A 22322-nucleotide genomic window follows, 5' to 3' on the forward strand; every position below is an offset into this window, starting at 1 on the left:
AGAAAAAATGTTTCCAGGGGTGCCTATGTGGTTCAGTCAGATAAACATCTGACTTCTGATTTCAGCTCAGGTCATGATCTCAGGGTTGTGAGATCAAGCCCTGCATCGGGCTCTGCACTGAATATGGAGTCCACCTCAGATTCTCTCTCTCCCACTGCCCCTCCCCCTGCTTGCTCATGTGCACACACTCTCTCTCTCAAAAATAACAAAAACAAACAAACAAACAAACAAAAAAACAGAAAAAAGTTTCCAGGCATCACCAAATATCCCTGGGGGGGTCAAAAAATCATTCCTCATTTGAGAACCAATGACATAAAAATAAATACTTTTCACAAATATCTGTCAATAATAAAATAGAAGCATGGTAAACCTATAGCATTCAAAACACATAGCAACAAACAAAATAACTGTTTTCTTCTATCTTCCTCATTTTTGGAAGTTTTTTCTTTTTTTAATGTTTTATTTATTTTAGAGAGAGAGAGAGAGCATGAGCAGGGGAGGGGCAGAGAGGGGAAGGCACAGGAAGAATAAAGCCTGGCATATACTCAGTAAATGCTAGCAATTAGAGACAAAATACTTAGGTTTTCATTATGAGCTTCACATTGATTATCAAAATACCTCAAATTAAAAAATGAACCCCAGTGAAGCAGGCCTTCAGTCTTTCCATTAGGAAAGGAGCTACTTTTCATTGTCCTACAGCCCTGCAATCTCAGGATGATAGGAAAGAAATGACATGTTGAAAAGACACTGACAACCCTTCCTACCTGGAAATCTCAGACCAACTCTAAGTGAAAAAGAACATGATCAAGAGGAATATAAGCAGGAAGTAGCCTGTGGACTATACACTTAAATATTTACCCCTTCTAAATATGCCCAAAGCTTTCTCATATACACGATCTCACGTGAGCACTGAGAAGAGGTCAGGGCATTTTACAACTGATAAAACAGAGGCGCAGAGACAAGTGCCCTACCCAAGATCAAGGGGCAAAACGATGAAGCATCAAACTGAAGAGAGAATCTCAGACATCTATCTGATGCCAACCTTGAGAACTACTAGTTTGGTTCAATCCACTAGTTTACAACTCTTGCTCTAACAGATCCTCCATAGTTTTCTCTTCTAGCCCTGGCATTAGAATATTGGGTAGTCTTTAAGCTTTTTCTAACCATAAATTTTAGGTTGAACTAAATCTACATGAAAGGAATACAAAAGAGTGCTTAAATTCTTATGAAGTAAGGATCTATATAAATTATTTTTGTGTGTGATATACGCAATTGATTAATGGCACATTTTAAGCTAATTTCTTAAGTGTGAAAGTGTGTTTCAACTGGAATCATTTTGAATTCCAGTCATTTTATGTAAGTACATATACAATGATTATAATTTAAGTGAGATTAACTTTAAAGAAAGTAAAATAGACTAAAAATCTGCCCTGATTTGCCTAAATGTAAGATATAAAAATGAATTTCTAAAAAAAATGATGCATGCTGAGGAAAAAAAATAAGTTTAAATTATTCTAGATTTAGATAATAAATTTGAATATGAAAAATGAAGCATCTAAAATAAACAAAGGAAGTATATAGCCTTTTGAAAAAAAAATACAGATTGAGCTTCCAGAATAACTTTCTCGGGACTCTTCATTAACCCAATCAAACCAAGATAATACATATGCAACTGGCCCGTTAAAAATAAGAATATTGTTAATTAAAACTTGGAAAGAAAAAAGACGTAAAAAAAAAATTAACTTTTGCTGGACACTTACATGACAAATGTTTTTAAACACGGTATGTGGTTTAATCCTTAACAACCCGGAGTGATACAAACTGTTATTGGTTTTGTAAGGCATTTAATATTTGTTTATTTAAAAAAAATTTTTTTTATATTTATTTTTGCAGAGAGAGAGAGACAGAGACAGAGCATGAGTGGGGGAGGAACAGAGAGAGAGGGAGACACAGAATCTGAAACAGGCTCCAGGCTCTGAGCTATCAGCACACAGCCCGACGCAGGGCTCGAACTCACGGACACTGAGACCATGAGATCATGACCTGAGCCAGAGTCGGACGCTCAAACGACAGAGCCACCCAGGCACACCATTTAATATTTGTTTATTAAACAAATAAATAGGTAGTGTTTTAAAACTGGAGATATCTTAGAACAAGATAGAAATACTTTCCTTTTCTTCTTGTCAATCAGTGATATTAGAACCACTTAACTTTTTAACCACTTTTGTGAACTATAAATCGACATTTAAAGGGTACATTTGATAAGTACATACCCATAAAACAATCACCAAAATCAAAATAATGAATTTATCCATCACCTCTCAAAGTTTCCTTATGGCCATTTTTAGAATATCCATTAAAAAATAAACAGATAAACAAACTGTGGTATATCCACGCAATGGAACACTACTAAGCAATAAAAACGAATGAAGTACTTATATACATAACAAAATGTATGAATCTCAAAATAATGAGGCTGAGAGAATTCCTTCTTACAAAAAAGTAAAAATAAAATTTACTCAAAATTTTAAAAATGCAAACCAATCTATTATTATTTGCTTTTAGAGATTAAAACAAGTCTCAGAAAGAAAACAGAGCTTGTACTAGCAACACTGTTAGTAGGTGGTAGTGTTAGAATATAAATCTAGTTTCATTGGATTCCAAAACCAAGGTTTATACCACAAGATCTCAATGCGAACTGCATGCACCAAAACAAAATTAGAAAAAATACACTCTTGGTTTCTAGCATTAGAATGTTCTGTCCTAATACTAAAAATGAAGAATGGAATACCTAAAAAATAGAATTCAGTTTTAAAAGAATAAAGCAAAAAGGCTATGGCCTATCAAACAAAAACATTAATCTTGTAAATGATAGCCACCTGGCAAAGAAATAATATAAGCATGGACAACAGAGTTAACAGAATCCATGTTTAAAATTATCAAGCAAACATCCCAACACCTAACTCTATGATTATTAATCAATCCACTTCAAATATAAAAACTGGTTACAAAACTTTCAAGTAAATCCTTGCCTCTTGAGAAGCAATACTAGCCACTTATATAAAGAGAAAGTTTTCTGAAAGAAAGTTTCTCTGAAGAATAACAACTCTATGATTATTAATCAATCCACTTCAAATATAAAAACTGGTTACAAAACTTTCAAGTAAATCCTTGCCTCTTGAGAAGCAATACTAGCCACTTATATAAAGAGAAAGTTTTCTGAAAGAAAGTTTCTCTGAAGAATAACAACTAAAAACTGAGTGCTTATTGTGAACTAGAACTGTATTCACTTATCATGTGCTATTTCATTTAAAATTCACAATTATCTTGGGGCGCCTGGGTGGCTCAGTTAGTTAAGCATCCAACTTCGGCTCGGGGAATGATCTCACGGTTGGTGGGTTCAAGCCCCGCATCGGGCTCTGTGCTGACAGCTCGGAGCCTGGAGCCTGCTTCGGATTCTGTGTCTCCCTCTCTGCCTCTCTCTCTCTCTCAGAAATAAGTAAACTTAAAAAAATAAAATAAAAATAAAAATAAATAAGTTTTACAATTATCTTAATGATAACCTCAATATGAAAGAAAAGCATTTGATAAAATATAATACCTCTTCATAAAAAAAAAAAAAAAAACACAAAAACTCAAAACCAGGAACAGAAGACAACTTCCTTGATATGATAGATGATACCTCTATTAGATACCCTCAATGATTATTATATGCTTTCTTCCTGATACTGAGAACAAGAGAAAGTATCCATATACTAATCACACTGCACTGGTGGTACAGTACAATAAGGCATGAAAATGAATTAAAAAGTATAAAGGTTGGAAAATCAAATTCAAACTCTCTATATTAGCAGATAACATGAGTGTGTCTATAGAAAACTCCAGGCGCGCCTGGGTGGCTCAGTTGGTTAAGCATCCAACTCTTGATTTCAGCTCAGGTCATGACCCCAGGGTCGTGGGATCTCTAGCCCTCCACTGAGTTTTGGGCTGAGCATGGAGCCTGATTAAGATTCTCTCTCTCCCTCTGCTTCTCTCTCCCACTTACATGCCCTCTCTCTCTAAACAACAAGAACAAAACTCCAAATAATCTACAAACTACTAAAAGTAATAAGTGAATGTACTTAGATTGCTAGATACAAAATCCATATACAAAAATCAACTGTTTCCACATATCAGGGCAAAAATTTTTAATGGAAAAAAAAATTTTTTTTGAGAGAGAGAGGGCAAGACAGGGAAAGTGGCAGAGGGAGAGAGAGAGAATCTTAAGCAGGCTTCATGACTCACCATGGAGCCTGATGCAGGGTTCAATCTCAAGACCCTGGGATGATAACCTGAGCTGAAATGAAGAGTGAGACACTCAACCGACTGAGCCACCCAGGCCCCCTTAAATGGAATTTTTAAAAATGCCATTTGTAACATTTAAGAAATTACAAAGCTTTTGAATTAAATCTAATAATAAAAGATATGCAAAACCTCTACATTAAAAACTATAAAACACTGATAAGGGAAAGTAAAAGAAACCTTAAATAAAATGAGAAGTATTTCATGGTCATGGGACTCAAAATTAAGATGTCCATTCTCCCCAAGTTGATTTATAAATTCAATGCAATATGAACTGACATCCCACCAAGATTATTTTGTATGTGGAAAATGAAAAGCTGATTCTCAAATTTACATAAGAATGCAATGGGCAGCCAAGATAATCTTGAAGAACAAAGTTAGAAGATTTATGCTACATGACAGAAAGACCGTAAGTTACAGTAGAATAGTCTATTATTAGCACAAGGATAGACAAAGAGACTAATGGACAGAATACATAGCCAGAAACAGACCAACATACATATGGTCATGTGATTTAGAACAAAGATACCATTGCCATTCTGTGAGGAAAAAACAAGTCTTTTGAATAATGGTGTTGGAACACAGCTCCATCTCTTTATAGGGAAAAGAGAATCAACCACTTCTTCATACCAAACACAGTCAATTTGAGGTGGATCACAAACATAAATGCAATAGGTAAAACAATAAAGCTTCCAGAAGAAAACATAAGAGACTATTTCTAGGACAATGGGGTAGTTAAAAATTTCTTAAAAGGGAGACAAAGCACTGTCCCCATAAGATAAACATTAACAGACTAGACTTTATTAAAATTAAGAATGCCTATTCAACAAAAGGCATCATTAAGAAAGTGAACAGGTAAGCCATAGACTGGAGACTGTGACCACACGAGGAGAGGGCTCTTGGAAGCCTGTATTTGATATTTCTCAAACTCTGTCCCATGGGCCACCTCTTGTTCCTGATTTTGCTTTGTACCCTTTTACTATAATAGATTATAGCTATGAACATGGCTATATATATATGTGCTGAGTCCTGTGTGTCCTCCTAGCGTATCATCAAACCTGGGAGTGGTGACAAACCAAATGTTAGGGATTATGCGGAATAAACCACAAGTATTATACACTGTTGGAGGAAATATAAACTAGTTCAGCCACTCTGGGAGACAATTTGGCAATATCTACTAAAGCAAAAATATATTTCTACCATGTGGCACAACAACTCTACTCTTAGAAATTTATCCAAAAGAAATTAAGAACCTATGTTCACCGAAAGACTCGTAAGAATGTTCACTTATTTGTAATAGCTCAAACTATCAACAACTCAAATTCCATCAGCAGGTAAAAGGACAAGCAAATTGTGGCATGTTCACATAATAGAATATTACAAAGTAATAAAACACACACAAATACTGATTCAGGTAACAATATGGATGAACTCACACGTGGTAGTTGAAAAAAGTTCAACACAGAGGGGGAATGATTCCATTTAAACACAGGGGCGCCTGGATGGCTCAGTCAGTTGAGCAACCGACTGCAGCTCAGGTCATGATCTCGCGGTTTGTGGGTTTGAGCCCTGCGTCGGGGTCTGTGCTGACAGCTCAGAGCCTGGAGCCTGCTTCAGATTCTGTGTCTCCTTTTCTCTCTGCCCCTCCCCCACTTGTGCTCTATCTCTCTCTCTCAAAAATAAATAAATGTAAAAAAAATTGTAAACGCAAAAGAGTAGGGGTGCCTGGATGGCTATGTCACTTAAGTGTCCAACTTTGGCTCAGGTCATGATCTCTCAGTCCATGGTTTTGAGTCCCGCTTTGAGCTCTGTGCTGACGGCTCAGAGCCTGGAGCCTGCTTCAAATTCTGTGTCTCCCTCTCTCTCTGCCCCTCCCCTGCTCATGCTCTGTCTCTCTCTCTCTCGCAAAATAAATAAACATTAAAAAAAATTTTTTTAAATGTTAAACACAAAAAAGCAGAACATAATTTCATTTATGAGATTCAAAAACTGACAAAACTAAGCTATAGTGATAAAAGTTACAAAAAGAGTTACCTGGAAGGGAGCAGTGAGCTATGCTATCCAATACATCTGGCTATTTAAATGTAAATAAATTTATCAAAATTAAAAATTCAGTTCCTCAGTTGCATACACATTTCAAGCGCTCAATGGACATAGTATTGGACAAGAGAGCTAGAAATGTACAGTTTTACCTTCACAGAAAGTTGTAATGATCACTACTGTTCTAGGATGATGGGACTTTTTCATACTTTGATCTGGATGGTAGCTACATGAGTTTTTAAACATGAAAAAACTCACCAAGCTGTACATTTAAAATTTGTGCACTTTATATATAATTTATAAATCAATAAACAAGCAAATAAATGTTTTTTAAATGACTAGGAAAAAACATGTACAGTATATATAACAAAGGGTTTATATCTATCTAAAATATGAAGGACTAATACAAATCAGTAAGAAGAGGTCAGAAACCTAAATGAAAAATGATAGGCAAGTCAAAGGAAAAGATGGCCAAGAAACATACTAAATGATGCTTCAGTTCATGAAAAATCAGAGAAAACAATTTAAAACATTGAGATAATACTTTTGTCCACCATACTGTCTAAAATTTATATGACTGGTAATATCAATTGTTTATAACAAAATTAAGTATGAATGTAAGTACCATAAGTGCAAGAACCTTACTGTCAAGTTTACTGCTAAATTCCCAAGTTATAGAACAGTAGTTGGCATACATTAGGCACTCAATAAATATTTGTGCAAGGAAGAAAACAAGAAAGGAAAGCTGAATAGAGAACAATATTCCTTATTCCTATACATTCACCATTGACTAGAGTATAAAATAGGTACAGCCTTTTGAAGAGCAATTTCATAGCTTGTATATCTGCTTATCTAGCAATTCCATTTCTTATTTTCTTAAGAAACACTCAAATGTGAACACACAATGTGAGAAACTACAAGAATCTGTACTGTAGCACTGTAATAGCAAAATCTAGCAATAACATCTATTGTGCATCAAGAAGGAAATGGTTAAATAAACTATGGCTCTTCTACGCCATGGAATAGTAGACAGCAATTAAAAAGAAATAAAGTGGATCTACATGTACTGACATGGACAGATCCCAAGACATATTAGGTTAAACAAAAAGTTGTTTAATGCACACATTTAAAAACAAACCAAAAAAATCCACAAAACTATGTATCATATGTATACACATGTATGTACATCAATGCATAGTATCAGGTATAAGAAACTATAATGCAAACCAGTATCAGTGGCTACTTCTAGAGATGAGAGTTGAATTAGTGGGTAGTGGCTTTTACTTCTAAACTGGGTTTTTCACAATAAAACATACCCACATGTTGTTTATGCAAAAACAACCCCCAAAAAACTATTGCTCTACCTTAGGTGTTGTGTTGTTTCTGTTCTACTTCCTAATGTTTTATTTTTTTTTTTCAACGTTTATTTATTTTTGGGACAGAGAGAGACAGAGCATGAACGGGGGAGGGGCAGAGAGAGAGGGAGACACAGAATCCGAAACAGGCTCCAGGCTCTGAGCCATCAGCCCAGAGCCTGACGCGGGGCTCGAACTCACGGACCGCGAGATCGTGACCTGGCTGAAGTCGGACGCTTAACCGACTGCGCCACCCAGGCACCCCCCAACTTCCTAATGTTTTAAAATGGCTTCACTTTATTTTTGAACAGATAAAACTAATCATATACGGGCACCTGGGTGGCTCAGTTGGTTGGGCGACTGACTTCGGCTCAGGTCATGATCTCACAGTTCGTGAGTTCGAGCCCCATGTTGGGCTTTGTACTGACAGCTCAGAGGGTGGAGCCTACTTCAGATTCTGTGTCTTCCCCTCTCTCTACCCCTCCCCTGCTCACACTCTGTGTCTCTCTGTCTCTAAATAATAAACGTTAAAAAAATTAAAAAAAAAAATAGTCATATAAATAAAAGGATTTTTACTTTTGTTCCTCCTCTCCTCTTTTTGGATTTTATTTTTTAAAGACCTGTGTACTCACCACTTAGTTTAAGAAATAACCGATCACCTTACCATAAGGAACTACTATTTACCTAAACTTCAAAGCATTTCTCAATTTTAGAAATGGAAATACCTGAAAGCCCCCAATAGTTAATTTAGATTTCAAATCTTAGATCTTTGAGCAAAGACTGCTTAAAGAATTGCTCCTACCCAAAGCAACCATTTCCTACTAGGATGAAGATACGAACAACAAAATAAAAATAATCAAAACTTACAGAACCAGTCCATATCCTACCTGGGTCACTGGAATGTAGAGTGGTTCTCCATTATGTAGCAGAGTGAGTTTTCCATGCTGATGTAGTCGTCCTTCTGGTTTTAAACTTGCTGTCTCCTTAGGTCCTCCTTTCTTGCCACTCTCTTGTCCATTTCCTTTAAGTTCTTCAGTATCGCTTAGGCATTCAAAAAATTCTTCTTCACTGTCACTCCAAGAATCCCAAGATTTTCCAACCTCTCCCTTTTCCTTATCAGTATCTTTTAGATTATCTGGCCCCAGCTGGTCTCCAGCTTTTCCAGCATCCCCTGGAAACATATCTGAAGTATTTGTCTTTCTCCCCTCATCACGGGCCTTCTTTCTTTCAATACAACAATTTAACATCTTAAGAAAACAAAAATAACATTTGTATTTAAATTAGTTACAGTTAAATAAAAACCTATCCACTTCTTCAATATTTAATTTGCCTTCCCATTCCTTCCCTGGACCTTCTTGTGAATGACAGTAACTGTAAGTAATCTACAGTAGCATGATGAGAACAGTATATAACCCATTATTACATTTAGTATTAGAATAAGCTCCAATTAAATTAAGACCATATTTAGATACTGTCATTGAGAAATCTTTACCTGTAGTTTCTGATGCAGTAAACAACATCTTAGATCTGGGGGTCCACTTGCTAATCTATCAAATAAAGTAGTGGGAAAAGTTAGTTTTAGTAAAATGGCTTCAGGTATGCAAATTTCTTTGCTACTATAAATTTTAACCATAATGATAAGAAATCAAAAGATTTCAACAGGTAAGATAATTGAAGTGGAGCAAGTAAGACTAAAAGATCAAAATTTGTTTTATCCTTCTAGTCCACCAACAGCGAATATATTTTTCAAAGCTTAATAGCAAACTAGTAATAGCTCTCAAGTTAAGAGAAACTTAAAATGTCTCTAAATCCACCTCAGGAAGTAGCTAGGATACAGTGTTTCACACTATACAAAACAGATTAGATTATATATTCAGTTCTCAATTATTATTCTCAATATAAAAAACCACTGATCTCCACCTCTCTTTGCCAAGGGGAGCTTAAACCACCTCTTCTACACCACTAGGTTTCCAATAATCAGCCAGAGATAATCCAGCTAAGAGAGACTAGCAACTGACACAAGTATAAATATTTTTGGCTCAATCACCATTTCATATTACTCATATTATAATTCTGCCTTAGTATGGGTAGATGAGCAGTAACCTATGCAATATTGAAATATTTGGTAGCTATTTTATTAAGTGAAATGTCAACATAAATCCACAAAAAAAAATTACAGGCAACGTTCAATATCTGAACTTATGAACTCTAAAGATGTTTTCTCTTCACCTATAAAAATATATGTTTACTATAAAAGACTTAGAAAATACACACATCTATAAAAAACAAAAATAAAAATATAATTTCACACTCAGGGAAATTTCCATTAACATTTGGCTTTATTTCTTCCCAATTATTTTTCTATAAATATAGATAAGCAAAACTGAAAGCACTTAGTGTACACAACACTATAATCTACTTTCTTGCAAATATTATGATCATTTTCTATGTTAGCAGATTTTTGGGAAAAACTTGTAATAGGTCCATAACTTTCCATTGTAGACATACATTATGATTTACACTACTCTTTTATGTTTGGTACTTAGGTTGCTTCCCTTTTTTTCCCTATCTGACACAATGAACACCTGTGAATATAAATCATGTTCAAAGTTTCTTACCACTTTCTTAGGACAGATTTCCTAGAAGAGGAGAATTAATGTGTCAAAAGTATAATTCTTCTAACAAACAAAAAGCCTACGTATACAAACAGAAACTGAAATTATTACCCTGGAATCAGAAAGTTGTTTTCCCATCTGAAACGCATTTCAAGAACAAATTCCTGCCAGAGGTGTGCCACTCCCTTCAATCCTCCATGGTAGAAATTGATCATACAAAGACACAAAGCCAATTTGTACGTTAAACTGTCAGATGGTGCAGATTTGAACTGATTGTAGAGATTCTGAATTTAACAAAGTAGAAACAAAGAAAAACTTGTTAACAACATATGTGCAGGCGTAACCAAAAACTGGGAGTTTTTAATACTAAATCAACCTATCCTACCAAGCTAGCTTTTATCAAATGTTTAATACATTACTGCCTAAATTGTTTTTAGGTAGTCCCATGTTTTTAAGATTTCTTCAAGGACCAAAAAAATGAGGCTGTAGTTCAGTGAAGCGAAAGTCAGAACTTTCCATTTCTTCTGTGGCATCTTCAAGATGTAATACAAACATGTTGCTTTAAAAATCTTTTAATTATAAATGAATATAAACTTATTAATAAAACCAAACACACAAAATCAGAACTAAAAATAAAAAGCCTGTTTTTCCTCATTTCATGAAATCTAGTTCCCAAGAGTAACTACCGAAAATAGTTTATCTCTACACCTGTCCCTTAAACATCTCATTACTCAATTTATCCAAGACTTGGATAAGAAACACATGAAAATTTTACTTCATTTTATACAGTTTATTTCATTAGTTCTCCACTCACTGTCTAGTTTTGAAAGAGAAGAAACTGTTGCAAAACATCAAATTGTTAAGTTTACAAAAAGTCTACAATGAAAGAAATCCTACAATCATGCACAATATATTTATTTTTTTCACTGCTTCCAGAAAAGCTCTTACTACCCAAAATACAGATCAATGGCCAATGTAATAGGTCATAATCTGAGTGGAGGCCATGATGTCTACTCAAATTTTCCTAAGGTGATTTTTAAAATACAAAGATCCAGGGCACCTGGAAGGCTCAGGCTGTTAAGCATCCAACTCTTGATTTCAGCTCAGGTCATGATCTCATGGTTTGTGAGATACAGACCCACATCAGGCTTTGTGCTAACAACATGGAGCCTACTTGGGATAGTGTCTCTCTCTCTCTCTCTCTCCCTCGCTCTCTCTCTGAGCCTTCCTGCTTGCTCACTCTGTCTCTTAAGTAAATAGACTTTTTTTTAAAAAGGTTAAAAAAATAAATAAAATAAAATAAAATAAAATAAAATAAAATAAAATAAAATAAAATAAAATAAAATAAAATAAAATAATAAAATAAAATGATCCTTATGCCACCAAACTGGCAATAAAGCAACCTCCAGAAATTCAATACATTTTAAATATTTTAATATTAAACTCCAACCAACTTACATATTCTTCACTCTCTGATAGAGGATTATTATTATCTACTGCAGAACTTCCATCTAATGGTTTCTCAGAAGCAGCATCAGGGAATAAGAACTTAGAAGGAAAAAAAAACACATTTCAACCAAATTTACTACTTTGTGTATATTCATAACTCACATAAACACTTTTATTTTTTAATGGTTTTGCTGTTAAAAATGGAAATGTTCTCACTGTACTGGCCAGTGGTTCTACACTGTATCAAATATTTTTTGTTTTTCTTTGAAAATACAGTTTCAGCAATTAGCCAATTTTGGAAATCAGAGGTTTCCTCCAATGTAACCACCTGGATTTGTAAACTAAACAATGCAAAACCAAAATTTCTTCATTATCCAAGATCATTAAATCTCCTTAAAAGTATTAAAGACAAAACATAAGAGAAAAATTTTAAACATCCATATATTCATGAGGTTCCATGAAGTTGTATCATCCATGAGTTTTCATACATGAAATATTAAAAGTATGATATTTAACACCATAACTTTACAAAATACCCCTTGAAAGTGGGAAGCTGCCTAAACCTGTAATGACCAGTTTATCTTTTCAATGTGGTTTATGTGTGTGTAGGAATAGTAAAAAAAGCAAAAAACAAAACAAAACAAAAAAAACAGTGCATATGACAGCCAAGCTAAATAACTAGAATAAAATCTCTAAGGATATATTCTTAAGAAGGGCCTTCTGTGCAAAAATTTATTTTCAGTCCTTTTACCTTTCAGTCTTTTTTACACTGTTCCTCCCAAGTGTTTTGTGGTACTGCTGACTTGTGATTCCTTTTACGATGCACATGTTGCCACACATTACAGAACATGCCAAGACATTTTTTTTTTTAATTTAGAGGAACTACTATGTACCAACTCTCACTACCAAGTACATTTGCAAACAATATCCTACTAATACCATTGTGTGTTACTGCCCACTTCCTACAGATATACAAACTGAAAATGTGGTTAAGAGGCTCATTCAGATTAATGGTAAAGATGAGATCAACATCAAGTTTGCAAGTCCTGTATTCTCGTCTTTCCACTACTCAAAGGTTGTTTACAAGATGGTCTTAAAGCAAAAATAGCCAGAAGTATTATTATAACTACAATTATAGTAAGAACAGCTATCATTTATCAGAGGCCTATTATATGCCAGGCGCATAACAGAAGTCCTTTAATCCTCCCAGCAAACTCACAGGGTTTTATTACCCTCATTTATAGATGACGAAACTGAAATTAAATGACTTCTTCAAAATTATATAGTAAGTCAGGATTAAACCCTGGTGGGCCCAGGCTGGGCCTGTTCCACCACTCTATACCTAACAGACACCTAAGCTCCTTCTAGTACTTACTAAAAAGTTTCTCTAGACTTTTGTTAAAGGAAGTTTTCAAAAATACAACTCTGATGTTGACCTTCTGCTTAAAACAGTATGAAACTGCAATATAAAGCCCAGTGTTTCAGTATGGCGGGTTACCTGCTATCTCTCCAGCCCTTGTTCCTGAAAAGCACCCTACAATACATCAAACTGTTCAATATGCTTTCTCACATCTCTGCTGTTTCTCTCTTTCTACAGCCTTCTCTTCAGGATGCAACTCAAATGCCCCTCTTTATGATGCCTTCCCTGATTCCAACTGCCCAGGTAGAGAAATATACATCCTCTACTGTGTTCTCACAGCCATTATGCCAGGCTTCTCCCGTGCAACAGTGGGAATTCACCGTATTCGGAGACTTTGCTTTACTCATTTTATATTCCCAATCCTGTGCTTGCCACATAGAAGGAACTGAACAGATAATGAAGAAATGAATATGCACACAGACATACAAAGATACTACATTTAGTTACCAAGAGAATAGTATTGAGGACATCATTATTCAGTGGTGACTCTTCTACACCTCTATGTTTTCGTATTTTCTTCTTTGCAGTATGTACCATATTTGAAACTGATAATTTATGAATTGGAACCGGTGCTGGCTCTGTCAACTTTGACAAAGCATGAGTTATATCAGCAATTTCTATAAAAAGAATAGAAACAAATACACATTATATCACCAACCTTAGCAAGTAAAAGCGATGAGCAAACAGTTGATTGTATAAAATATTTTAGTCACTCTTTTCACTGGTGTTATATCATCTCAGAATTCTAAAATTTTAATACACATATTCAGCTTTATATGCATCCATGATTGACAATGGTATAAAACAAATCATTTCTCCCCAGAAGTTCAAAAATAAACCTTTAAAAACCCTGCTTTACAAAATATCTTACATTTTTGGTAGAAAGAACTTATTAAAAGTGCTTAATGTTTTAAGCTCAGGGTATAACATGGAGAGAAACGGTAGCAGTCTAGTCCATCAAAACTTCCTTTTCCAACTTCATTCAAATGTGAAAATAGATGAAAAGTTGCCGGAAAAATGTGCCAAGGAAAAAGGGTTAGACATCTGAAAGTAACTTAAAAAAAAAAAAAAAAAGAAAAGAAAGTAGGTCACCTCTCCCTTCTTCCTCAAATGTGGATCGTCCAAGAATCTCATCAGTTGACTCCTTTCGACGGCAAATTTTAAAAAATTCAGTGACAAAATCACCTACGCAGAAAAAAATGTTACTCATCTTTGACTTAACTAAAAGAAATCAGTTCTACAAATTAAAGTATGTCTTTTCACAAAAGCTAGAACTAATATGTGGTAGAAAAATAAACCAGTTTTTCCACCCAAGACAAAAATTAATCCTATGTCAAAAGGTAGCCCTGTTCTTCCTTTCTCTCCATGTCCTAGGATATAAAAAAAGTTTTTCCTCAGAATTCTTTCTAGAATGAAAAGTAACTGCACCTAAAAATATTACATACTTACTATGTACCTGAATAAGATAAATAATATCTGTTCTGAGTTGTAGAAGTAACAAGACTATTACTATATGCACATAATGTCACCCTAACTGCCACCCTTCTAGACCTCTGAGTCCATTAAAAAATTAAAATAAAAAGAAATTCTAAAGATATGTTTCTAGAAGATTAAGAAATTAGATAGTATAAAATTATTTTACCTTCAGCTGTATATTAATGGTAGACTTTATGTCATTATTATAAAGGGGAAAAGATTTGATATTTTCTAAAGAGCTGCAGTAAGATGTGTGTACAAAAAATTAGTGTTTAACCAGAACCATCAGTACTAAAATTCCTACACAATACAAGATAACAAGGACATCTATGTTTTAGAATTCACCAACTAGTTCTAAGTAAATCTAGAACACTTTCTGGACTTCTTCAGAAAAGTAAGATAATCCTATAATTCAATTATATAAACTACACGATTCTAGTCAATTATATATGACTATAGAGTCCTATAATCTAGTCATATAAATGTATAAAATCAAAGAGGTTGGGTGGGATCATGGAACAATAACTTAAAATGAGAATACATTTTTTAAAATCTTTTAATGTTTTTTATTCATTTTTGAGAAAAAGAGAGAGCATGAGCAGGGGAGGGGCAGAGAGAGAAAGACACAGAATCCAAAGCAGGCTCCAGGCTCTGAGCTGTCAGCACAGAGACAAGGCTGGAACCCAGGAACTGTGAGATCATGACCTGAGCGTAAGTCAGATGCTTAACCGATTAAGCCAACCAGGCACCCCTTAAAATTAGAATACTTAAATTCTAAGGTCCTCTGCAATTATCAGAAGTCAGTGGACGAGGAACAATAAGAAACTAGGAAACAATTTAGTAAATAAATTTAACAATTTAATAATTCAATGAATAAGCAAGAGAAACTATTGAGCATTTACTATATGATAAGCACTGTATTAAATGTGATATACAAACACACTTGTGCCCAATCATATTTGATCCTCTCAAGACCTCTATGTATATACTGTGGTTATTTCTATTTTACTGAGAAGAAATTAATGAAACTTGCTCAAACTGACAGACCTAAGACTTAAAATAAGGTCTATCCAATTCTAAAACTCTTAATATCAACCCTCTACCATCTTCCTAATACCCCAAGACAGATTCACCAATGGAAGGAATTTTACCTTACACATCTTTGTATTCACCATTCTATAATTAGCAAAACATGTCAAATGCTAGTTAGCATTTAATGAAGAGCATATGATTAATTTTTTTTAAATCTTTATTTATTTTTGAGAGAGAGAGAAAGACAGTGTGATCTTTATTTTTGAGAGAGAAAGAGTGAATGGTGGAGGAACAGAGAAAGAGGCAGACCCAGAATCTAAAGTAGGCTCCAGGCTCCAAGCTGTCAGCATAGAGCCTGATGCAGGGCTCGAACTCATGAACCATGAGATCATGACCTGAGCCGAAGCTGGACGCTTAACCAACTGAGCCACCCAGTCACCTCTAGCATATGATTAATTTTAAAGAACCCAAAAAAATGATGCTTTAGAGAAATGCATTATTACTGTCATCAGTAAATATGTAGTAACTCCACTTGTTGAATGGTAATATATCAGGTTATACAGAGTGAACTGGCTTGGATGAACATGGAAATGGAGAAAATATTTTCATGTGTACTAAATGTGAGAAAAAAATGCAAAGACACACTGAGTAGAGATGGGTTCAAAAGACTTCATCAAAGAGATACACCTACCAAAATAATAAGAGAATGATAATGCCAGATATAGGATACAATAATATTATTTCAATGGCAAATCAACATTTTTCAAAGTATTTCTAGTATTTCACTTGATTTTCAAATAAGCCTATGAGACGTACAGTATTATTTACACCTCTTTTCCTCTATCAGAAAACAAGTTTGCAGACGTGGTCCAACTCTATGGAGGGGCTCTAATTAGACTGTCAAATCAGTATTCCTTCCATCATATACCACAGGTCCAGAGGATGACAAAACACAGAAAGTGCTGCACTAACAAGAATGGAAGATGCAAACTGCCACAAGAGGAAAAAAAGGGAGTGACATAAAAGCATTAGAAGAATAAAACTCAGATCACGAGAAAACATCCAAGCATTCTGAGGTATAAACTGGTTAAAGCTAAAACATGAGAAAGAAATCCTGCTAGTGCTATTTAAGAGTAACTAGGGTGTGTTACTGTTGGCAAAGATTTCTTTTACAGTGATGTTACCCGAGATCACACACACAAAAACCCAAATATACCCTTTTGATAGGTGAAATAAAGTATAAAGAATACATTCAGTCTTCCTAACCCAGAAGACAGGCAGAATGGTGGGGAAAGAACATAATTTCAAGAAAGTAACAGAAGTATGTCTTACCTAGCAAACACTGAGGATTATCAGCTTTTCGAACTCTAACAGACCAATGGGGAGCCTGAATAGGATCCAAATCACTAAATGCAAAACAATAAACGGAAGATCCTAATTATGACAATCTGCAACTCATCAATTTATCAAAATGCAGTCTAATTAATTATATAAAACGACAAGCAATCCATTTTACCTCCCTTAAACTTACTGTTACTCGGATGCATAAAGTCATTTGGATAAGTTTTAAAAATATATATAATCTTAAGAAGTCAAAGTTTATAGACAAAAAAGTACAAAAGGAAAAACCACAATCAAAACAGAATAATCAAAGCACACATATGAAAATTATTCTGAACAGGCAATATACACTGATAATCTAATAAAACAATTAATTTTAGGAATACTAAAAAAGAAACAAGAAACAAGCAAGTATGCACAATCACCTTCATCACTTTGTAACAATATTAAAAACAAAGACCACAAAAATTTGCACAAGATCAAAAGTGCCCTATTTTCTCAACTAAATAGATTACTATGCATACACTTAATGGAATACTATGCAGCAATTTTAAAAATAACAACAGAGACCTATATTTACAGGTATAAGAATGTAAAGTAATACACTGAATAAAGCAAATATGTAAACTTAAACTTTAAAAAGATATACTCCCACACAACTACGGAATCATTCTGCTGTACATGTGAAATAGAATGTTACATATCAATTATAACTCAATTTTTAAAAAAAGGATACACCCCAAAATGCTATTATTTAAGTAATAGGTTTCTATGTAGTCCTTATTTTCTTCTCTATACCCATCTAACTTATCTAATTAAGAAAGCTCATGTAATTTTTTTAATATTAACAAACACAATACATTTATTTCAATTACAACAAAAAAAGTGTCCTACTTCTCACTGTTTGCATCATGCATGAGAAAGTACTAAAATGGTGTTCCTCTTTCTCCACATTCTTCCTAGATAATACCTGCTATAATTTTTTAGTTGTTTCCATCACACAAGAGTACATGACTGACATGTTTTGTTACTTATGACATTTAATGATCAAGTATTACTCCTGCACATTCTGATGACCATTATTTCTTAAAGTATTTCAGGAAATGCTTCTAACCAGCTAAAAAAATTCAAAAGAATTATGCACTGAATCCCTGCTTAGAGAATCTGCTTAGAGACATCCTTGCTAAAACAAAGTAAGACTAAGATTGTTTGGGTGGAGGGGGGAGTTAAATAGGCAGTGGGAATTAAGAAGTATACTCATGATGAGCATAGGTCATGTATGGAAGTGTTGAATTACTATATTTAAACTTGAAACTAATACATATGTTAACTGGAATTAAAATAAAAATTTAAAAAGAAAAAGATTCTTCATTATATCCCTGAGCTAAAGATCACATTCCCAAAGTCAGCAGCTTAAAACACATCTCTAATACATATTTAATCAGTCTAAAAAGCAATCTTTAAAGTAGAAAAATCAACTAACCTTATCAGAAGCTGATATAAAGAAAAAGGAAAGTTGCTAACCACCTGGCAGTTAATTTATTCTACTGAAAATATAATATTCAATATAATAACTCTTAAATACTTACGAATAAACATCATTATCCACAATGATACCTTCAGTCAGGTGAGGCCATGTAGTTGCTAAATGGAGTTCACTAAAATAAAACATAAAATATATCCAAAAGCTTTGATATTGTATGTATATCCTCTGACTCAGCAATTCTATTTCTAGAAATATATTCTAAGTAAATAAACAGAAATGCACATATAATTAGGTTAAAAGTGGTGCTACTTACACTACCATAAAACAGAAGACAACTAGTTTAGCACACCCATATGAAGTTACTATCTTACAGATATTAAAAACACATGCTAGGGGCACCTGGGTGGGTTCAGTTGGTTAAGTGTCCAACTTCAGCTCTGGTCATGATCTCACAGTTTGTGAATTCCAGCCCTGCGTTGGGCTCTGTGCTGACAGCTCAGAGCCTGAAGCCTGCTTGCGATCTGTGTCTTCCCCTATCTACTCTTCCCCCCACTCATGCTGTGTCTCTCTCAAAAATAAATACACATTAAAATAACTTTTTAAAAAAAGAACATGCTAGGGGCGCCTAGGTGGTTCAGTCAGTTAAGCATCCAACTCTTGATCTTGGCTCAGGCTGTGATCTCACAGTTGGTGGGTTCAAGTACCACTATGGGCTCTGTGCTAACAGTGTGAAGTCAGTTGGGTCTCTCTCTCTCTCTCTCTCTCTCTCTCTCTCTCTCTCTCTCAAAACAAATTAAAAAAAAATACAGAAAACTATAGTTTTCAGGAACTATAGAAAGCTTACGAAAGAAATCAAAGACACAAAAAAATGGAAAAATATTCCACGCTCCTGGATAGGAAGAACAAATGTTGTTAAAATGTCAATACTACCCAAAGCAACCTACATATTCAATGCAATACCTATCAAAATACCAGCATTCTTCACAGAGCTAGAACAAACAATCCTAAAATTTTATGGAACCAGAAAAGACCCCAAATAGCCAAACAATCTTGAAAAAGAAAACCAAAGCAGAAGGCATCACAATCCTGGACTTCAAGCTGTAATACAAAGCTGTAATCATCAAGATTGTGCCAAGTATGGTACTGGCACAAAAACAAACACTCAGATCAACGGAACAGAATAGAGAAACCAGAAATGGACTCACAAACGTATGGCCAACTAATCTTTGACAAAGCGGGAAAAAATATCCAATGGAATAAAGACAGTCTCTTCAGCAAGCGGTGTTGGAAAACTGGACAGCGACATGCAGAAGGATGAACCTGGACCACTCTCTTAAACCATACACAAAAATAAACTCAAAATGGATGAAAGACCTAAATGTAAGACAGGAAGCCATCAAAATCCTCGAGGAGAAAGCAGGCAAAAACCTCTTTGATCTTGGCCACAGCAATTTCTTACTCAACACGTCTCTGGAGGCAAGGGAAACAAAAGCAAAACTGAACTATTGGGACCTCATCAAAATAAAAAGCTTCTGCACAGCAAAGCAAACAATCAGCAAAACTAAAAGGCAACCGATGGAATGGGAGAAAATATTTGCAAATGACATATCAGATAAAGGGTCAGTATCCAAAAGCTACAAAGAACTCATCACACTCAACACACAAAAAAACAAATAATCTAGTGAAGAAATGGGCAAAAGACATGAATAGACATTTCTCCAAAGAAGACATCCAGATGGCCAACTGACACACGAAAAAATGCTCAACATCACTCACCATCAGGGAAATACAAATCAAAACCACAATGAGATACCACCTCACACCTGTCAGAATGGCTTACATTAACAATTCAGGCAACAACAGATGTTGGCGAGGATGTGGAGACAAAGGATCTCTTTTGCATTGTTGGTGGGAATAGAAACTGGTGCAGCCACTCTGGAAAACAGTACGGAGGTTCCTCAAAAAATTAAAAATAGAACTACCCTATGACCCAGCAATTGCACTACTAGGTATTTATCCAAGGGATACAGGTATACTGTTTCCAAGGGGCACATGCCCCTCAATGTTTATAGCAGCCCTATCAACAATAGACAAAGTATGGAAAGAGCCCAAATGTCCACTGATGGATGAATGGATAAAGAAGATGTGGTGTATGTATACACACACACACACACACACACACACACACACACACACACACACACAATGGAGTATTTCTCGGCAATCAAAAAGAATGAAATACTGCCATTTGCAACTACGTGGATGGAACTAGAGGGTATTTATGCTAAGCGAAATTAGAGAAAGACAAATATCATAAGACTTCACTCATAAGAGGACTTGAAGACACATAACAGATGAATGCAAGTAAAGGGAAGCAAAAATAATATAAAAACAGGGAGGGGGACAAAACATAAGAGACTCTTAAATATGGAGAACAGACGGTTACTGAAAAGGTTGTTGGAGGGGGGATGGGCTAAATGGGTAAGGGGCGTTAAGGAATCTACCCCTGAAATCATTGTTGCACTATATGCTAACTTAGATGTAAACTATAAATAAATAAATACATACATAAATAAATAAAACCACATGCTATATATAGTAGCCAAAAAAATAACCCAAATATCTATCAGCTGATCAATGGATAAAAAATGCGTTATCACCCATACAATGACATATTATACACCAATAAAAAGCAATGAAATACTGACTCATGTTATAATATGGACGAACCTCAAAAACATTGCTCAGTGAAAGAAGTCAGACACTAAAGGCCACATCTGCATAACACAATTTATATGCAATGTCCAGAACAGGCAAGGTAGACTGTATCTGCCTAGAGCTGGAGGGTCTGGGAGATTGAGGGGATGAAAGTTAAGAGGTGAAGGGTCTCTTTTTGGGGGTGATAAAAGTATTGTGGAATTAGAAAGAGATGATTACACAAATCTGTAAACACTACAAACCACAGAACTGTACACTTTATGTGGTGAATTTTATGGTACATGAATTGTATCTCAATTTTGAAAAAATCATTTTATAGATCCAAGGTTAACAAACTTTTTCTACAAAGGACCAAAGGGCAAATATTGTAGGCTTTTGGAACCATGCAGTCTCTGTTATATTCTTGTTTTTTCTTTAAAAACCCTAAAAAATTTAAAACCTATTCTTAGTTCATTGGCTATACAAAAACAGGCTAATGGTCAGATTTGATCCACAGGTCATAGTTTGCTGACCTCTTCATATATATAAATATTAAGTTTCAAAACGTTTTCACATAAAATTATAAAGAATACAAGCCACAAAAAATATAAAGGATGACATATATTTATAAAATATACAAACATACTATGCAAAAAGAGAGTTATCGTAGCAGGCCTAATACTTAGAAAAGGAGAACGTGCAAAGTTCTCCCTTGGCTTGACATCGGGAACTTGGATTTTGGGAGGGTTCCTACCATTCCTTGACAGGAGTGGCTCACTGTGCCTAAACTACTGGTGCAAAACTATGGTTTATGCTGAACACCTGCTTTCCTTCTGGTACATGGAGAAGGTGCCTATGTGACCATCCCCAAATAAACACACCATACACAGAGTGTCCAATCCGCTTCTCTGGTAGACAGCCTTTCACACACATTGTCACAATTCACTGCTAGGAGAATTAAGTGTGTCCTATGTGACTACACTGGGAAAGGAAGCTTGTCCCTGGCTTGCTCTGGACCTCACCCTATGTGCCTTTTTCCTCTGCTGTTTTTTGTACTGTATCTTTTCAAT

General features: G+C 34.9%; 1 protein-coding gene across 6 annotated transcripts in view; it reads right to left on the minus strand.

Annotated features, from left to right (window-relative positions):
* RAB3GAP1 (RAB3 GTPase activating protein catalytic subunit 1) overlaps nucleotides 1-22322 on the minus strand; it is a 113240-nt gene that overhangs the window by 26837 nt on the left and 64081 nt on the right. For all 6 annotated transcript variants that reach the window (XR_007154746.1, XM_047870756.1, XM_047870759.1 and 3 more), the window contains 8 exons: nucleotides 18659-18727; nucleotides 17061-17134; nucleotides 14313-14405; nucleotides 13668-13837; nucleotides 11810-11899; nucleotides 10463-10635; nucleotides 9229-9283; nucleotides 8624-8983 (listed from right to left, as the gene is read on the minus strand). Coding sequence is in view for 5 of the 6 variants with exons in the window: in XM_047870756.1 (XP_047726712.1) it covers nucleotides 8624-8983; nucleotides 9229-9283; nucleotides 10463-10635; nucleotides 11810-11899; nucleotides 13668-13837; nucleotides 14313-14405; nucleotides 17061-17134; nucleotides 18659-18727 (1084 nt within the window). In the remaining variant the exon portion in view is untranslated. The remainder of the gene's footprint in view (nucleotides 1-8623; nucleotides 8984-9228; nucleotides 9284-10462; nucleotides 10636-11809; nucleotides 11900-13667; nucleotides 13838-14312; nucleotides 14406-17060; nucleotides 17135-18658; nucleotides 18728-22322) is intronic.

The sequence above is a fragment of the Prionailurus viverrinus genome, chromosome C1 (assembly GCF_022837055.1).
Source record: "Prionailurus viverrinus isolate Anna chromosome C1, UM_Priviv_1.0, whole genome shotgun sequence".
Lineage (NCBI taxonomy): Eukaryota > Metazoa > Chordata > Mammalia > Carnivora > Felidae > Prionailurus > Prionailurus viverrinus.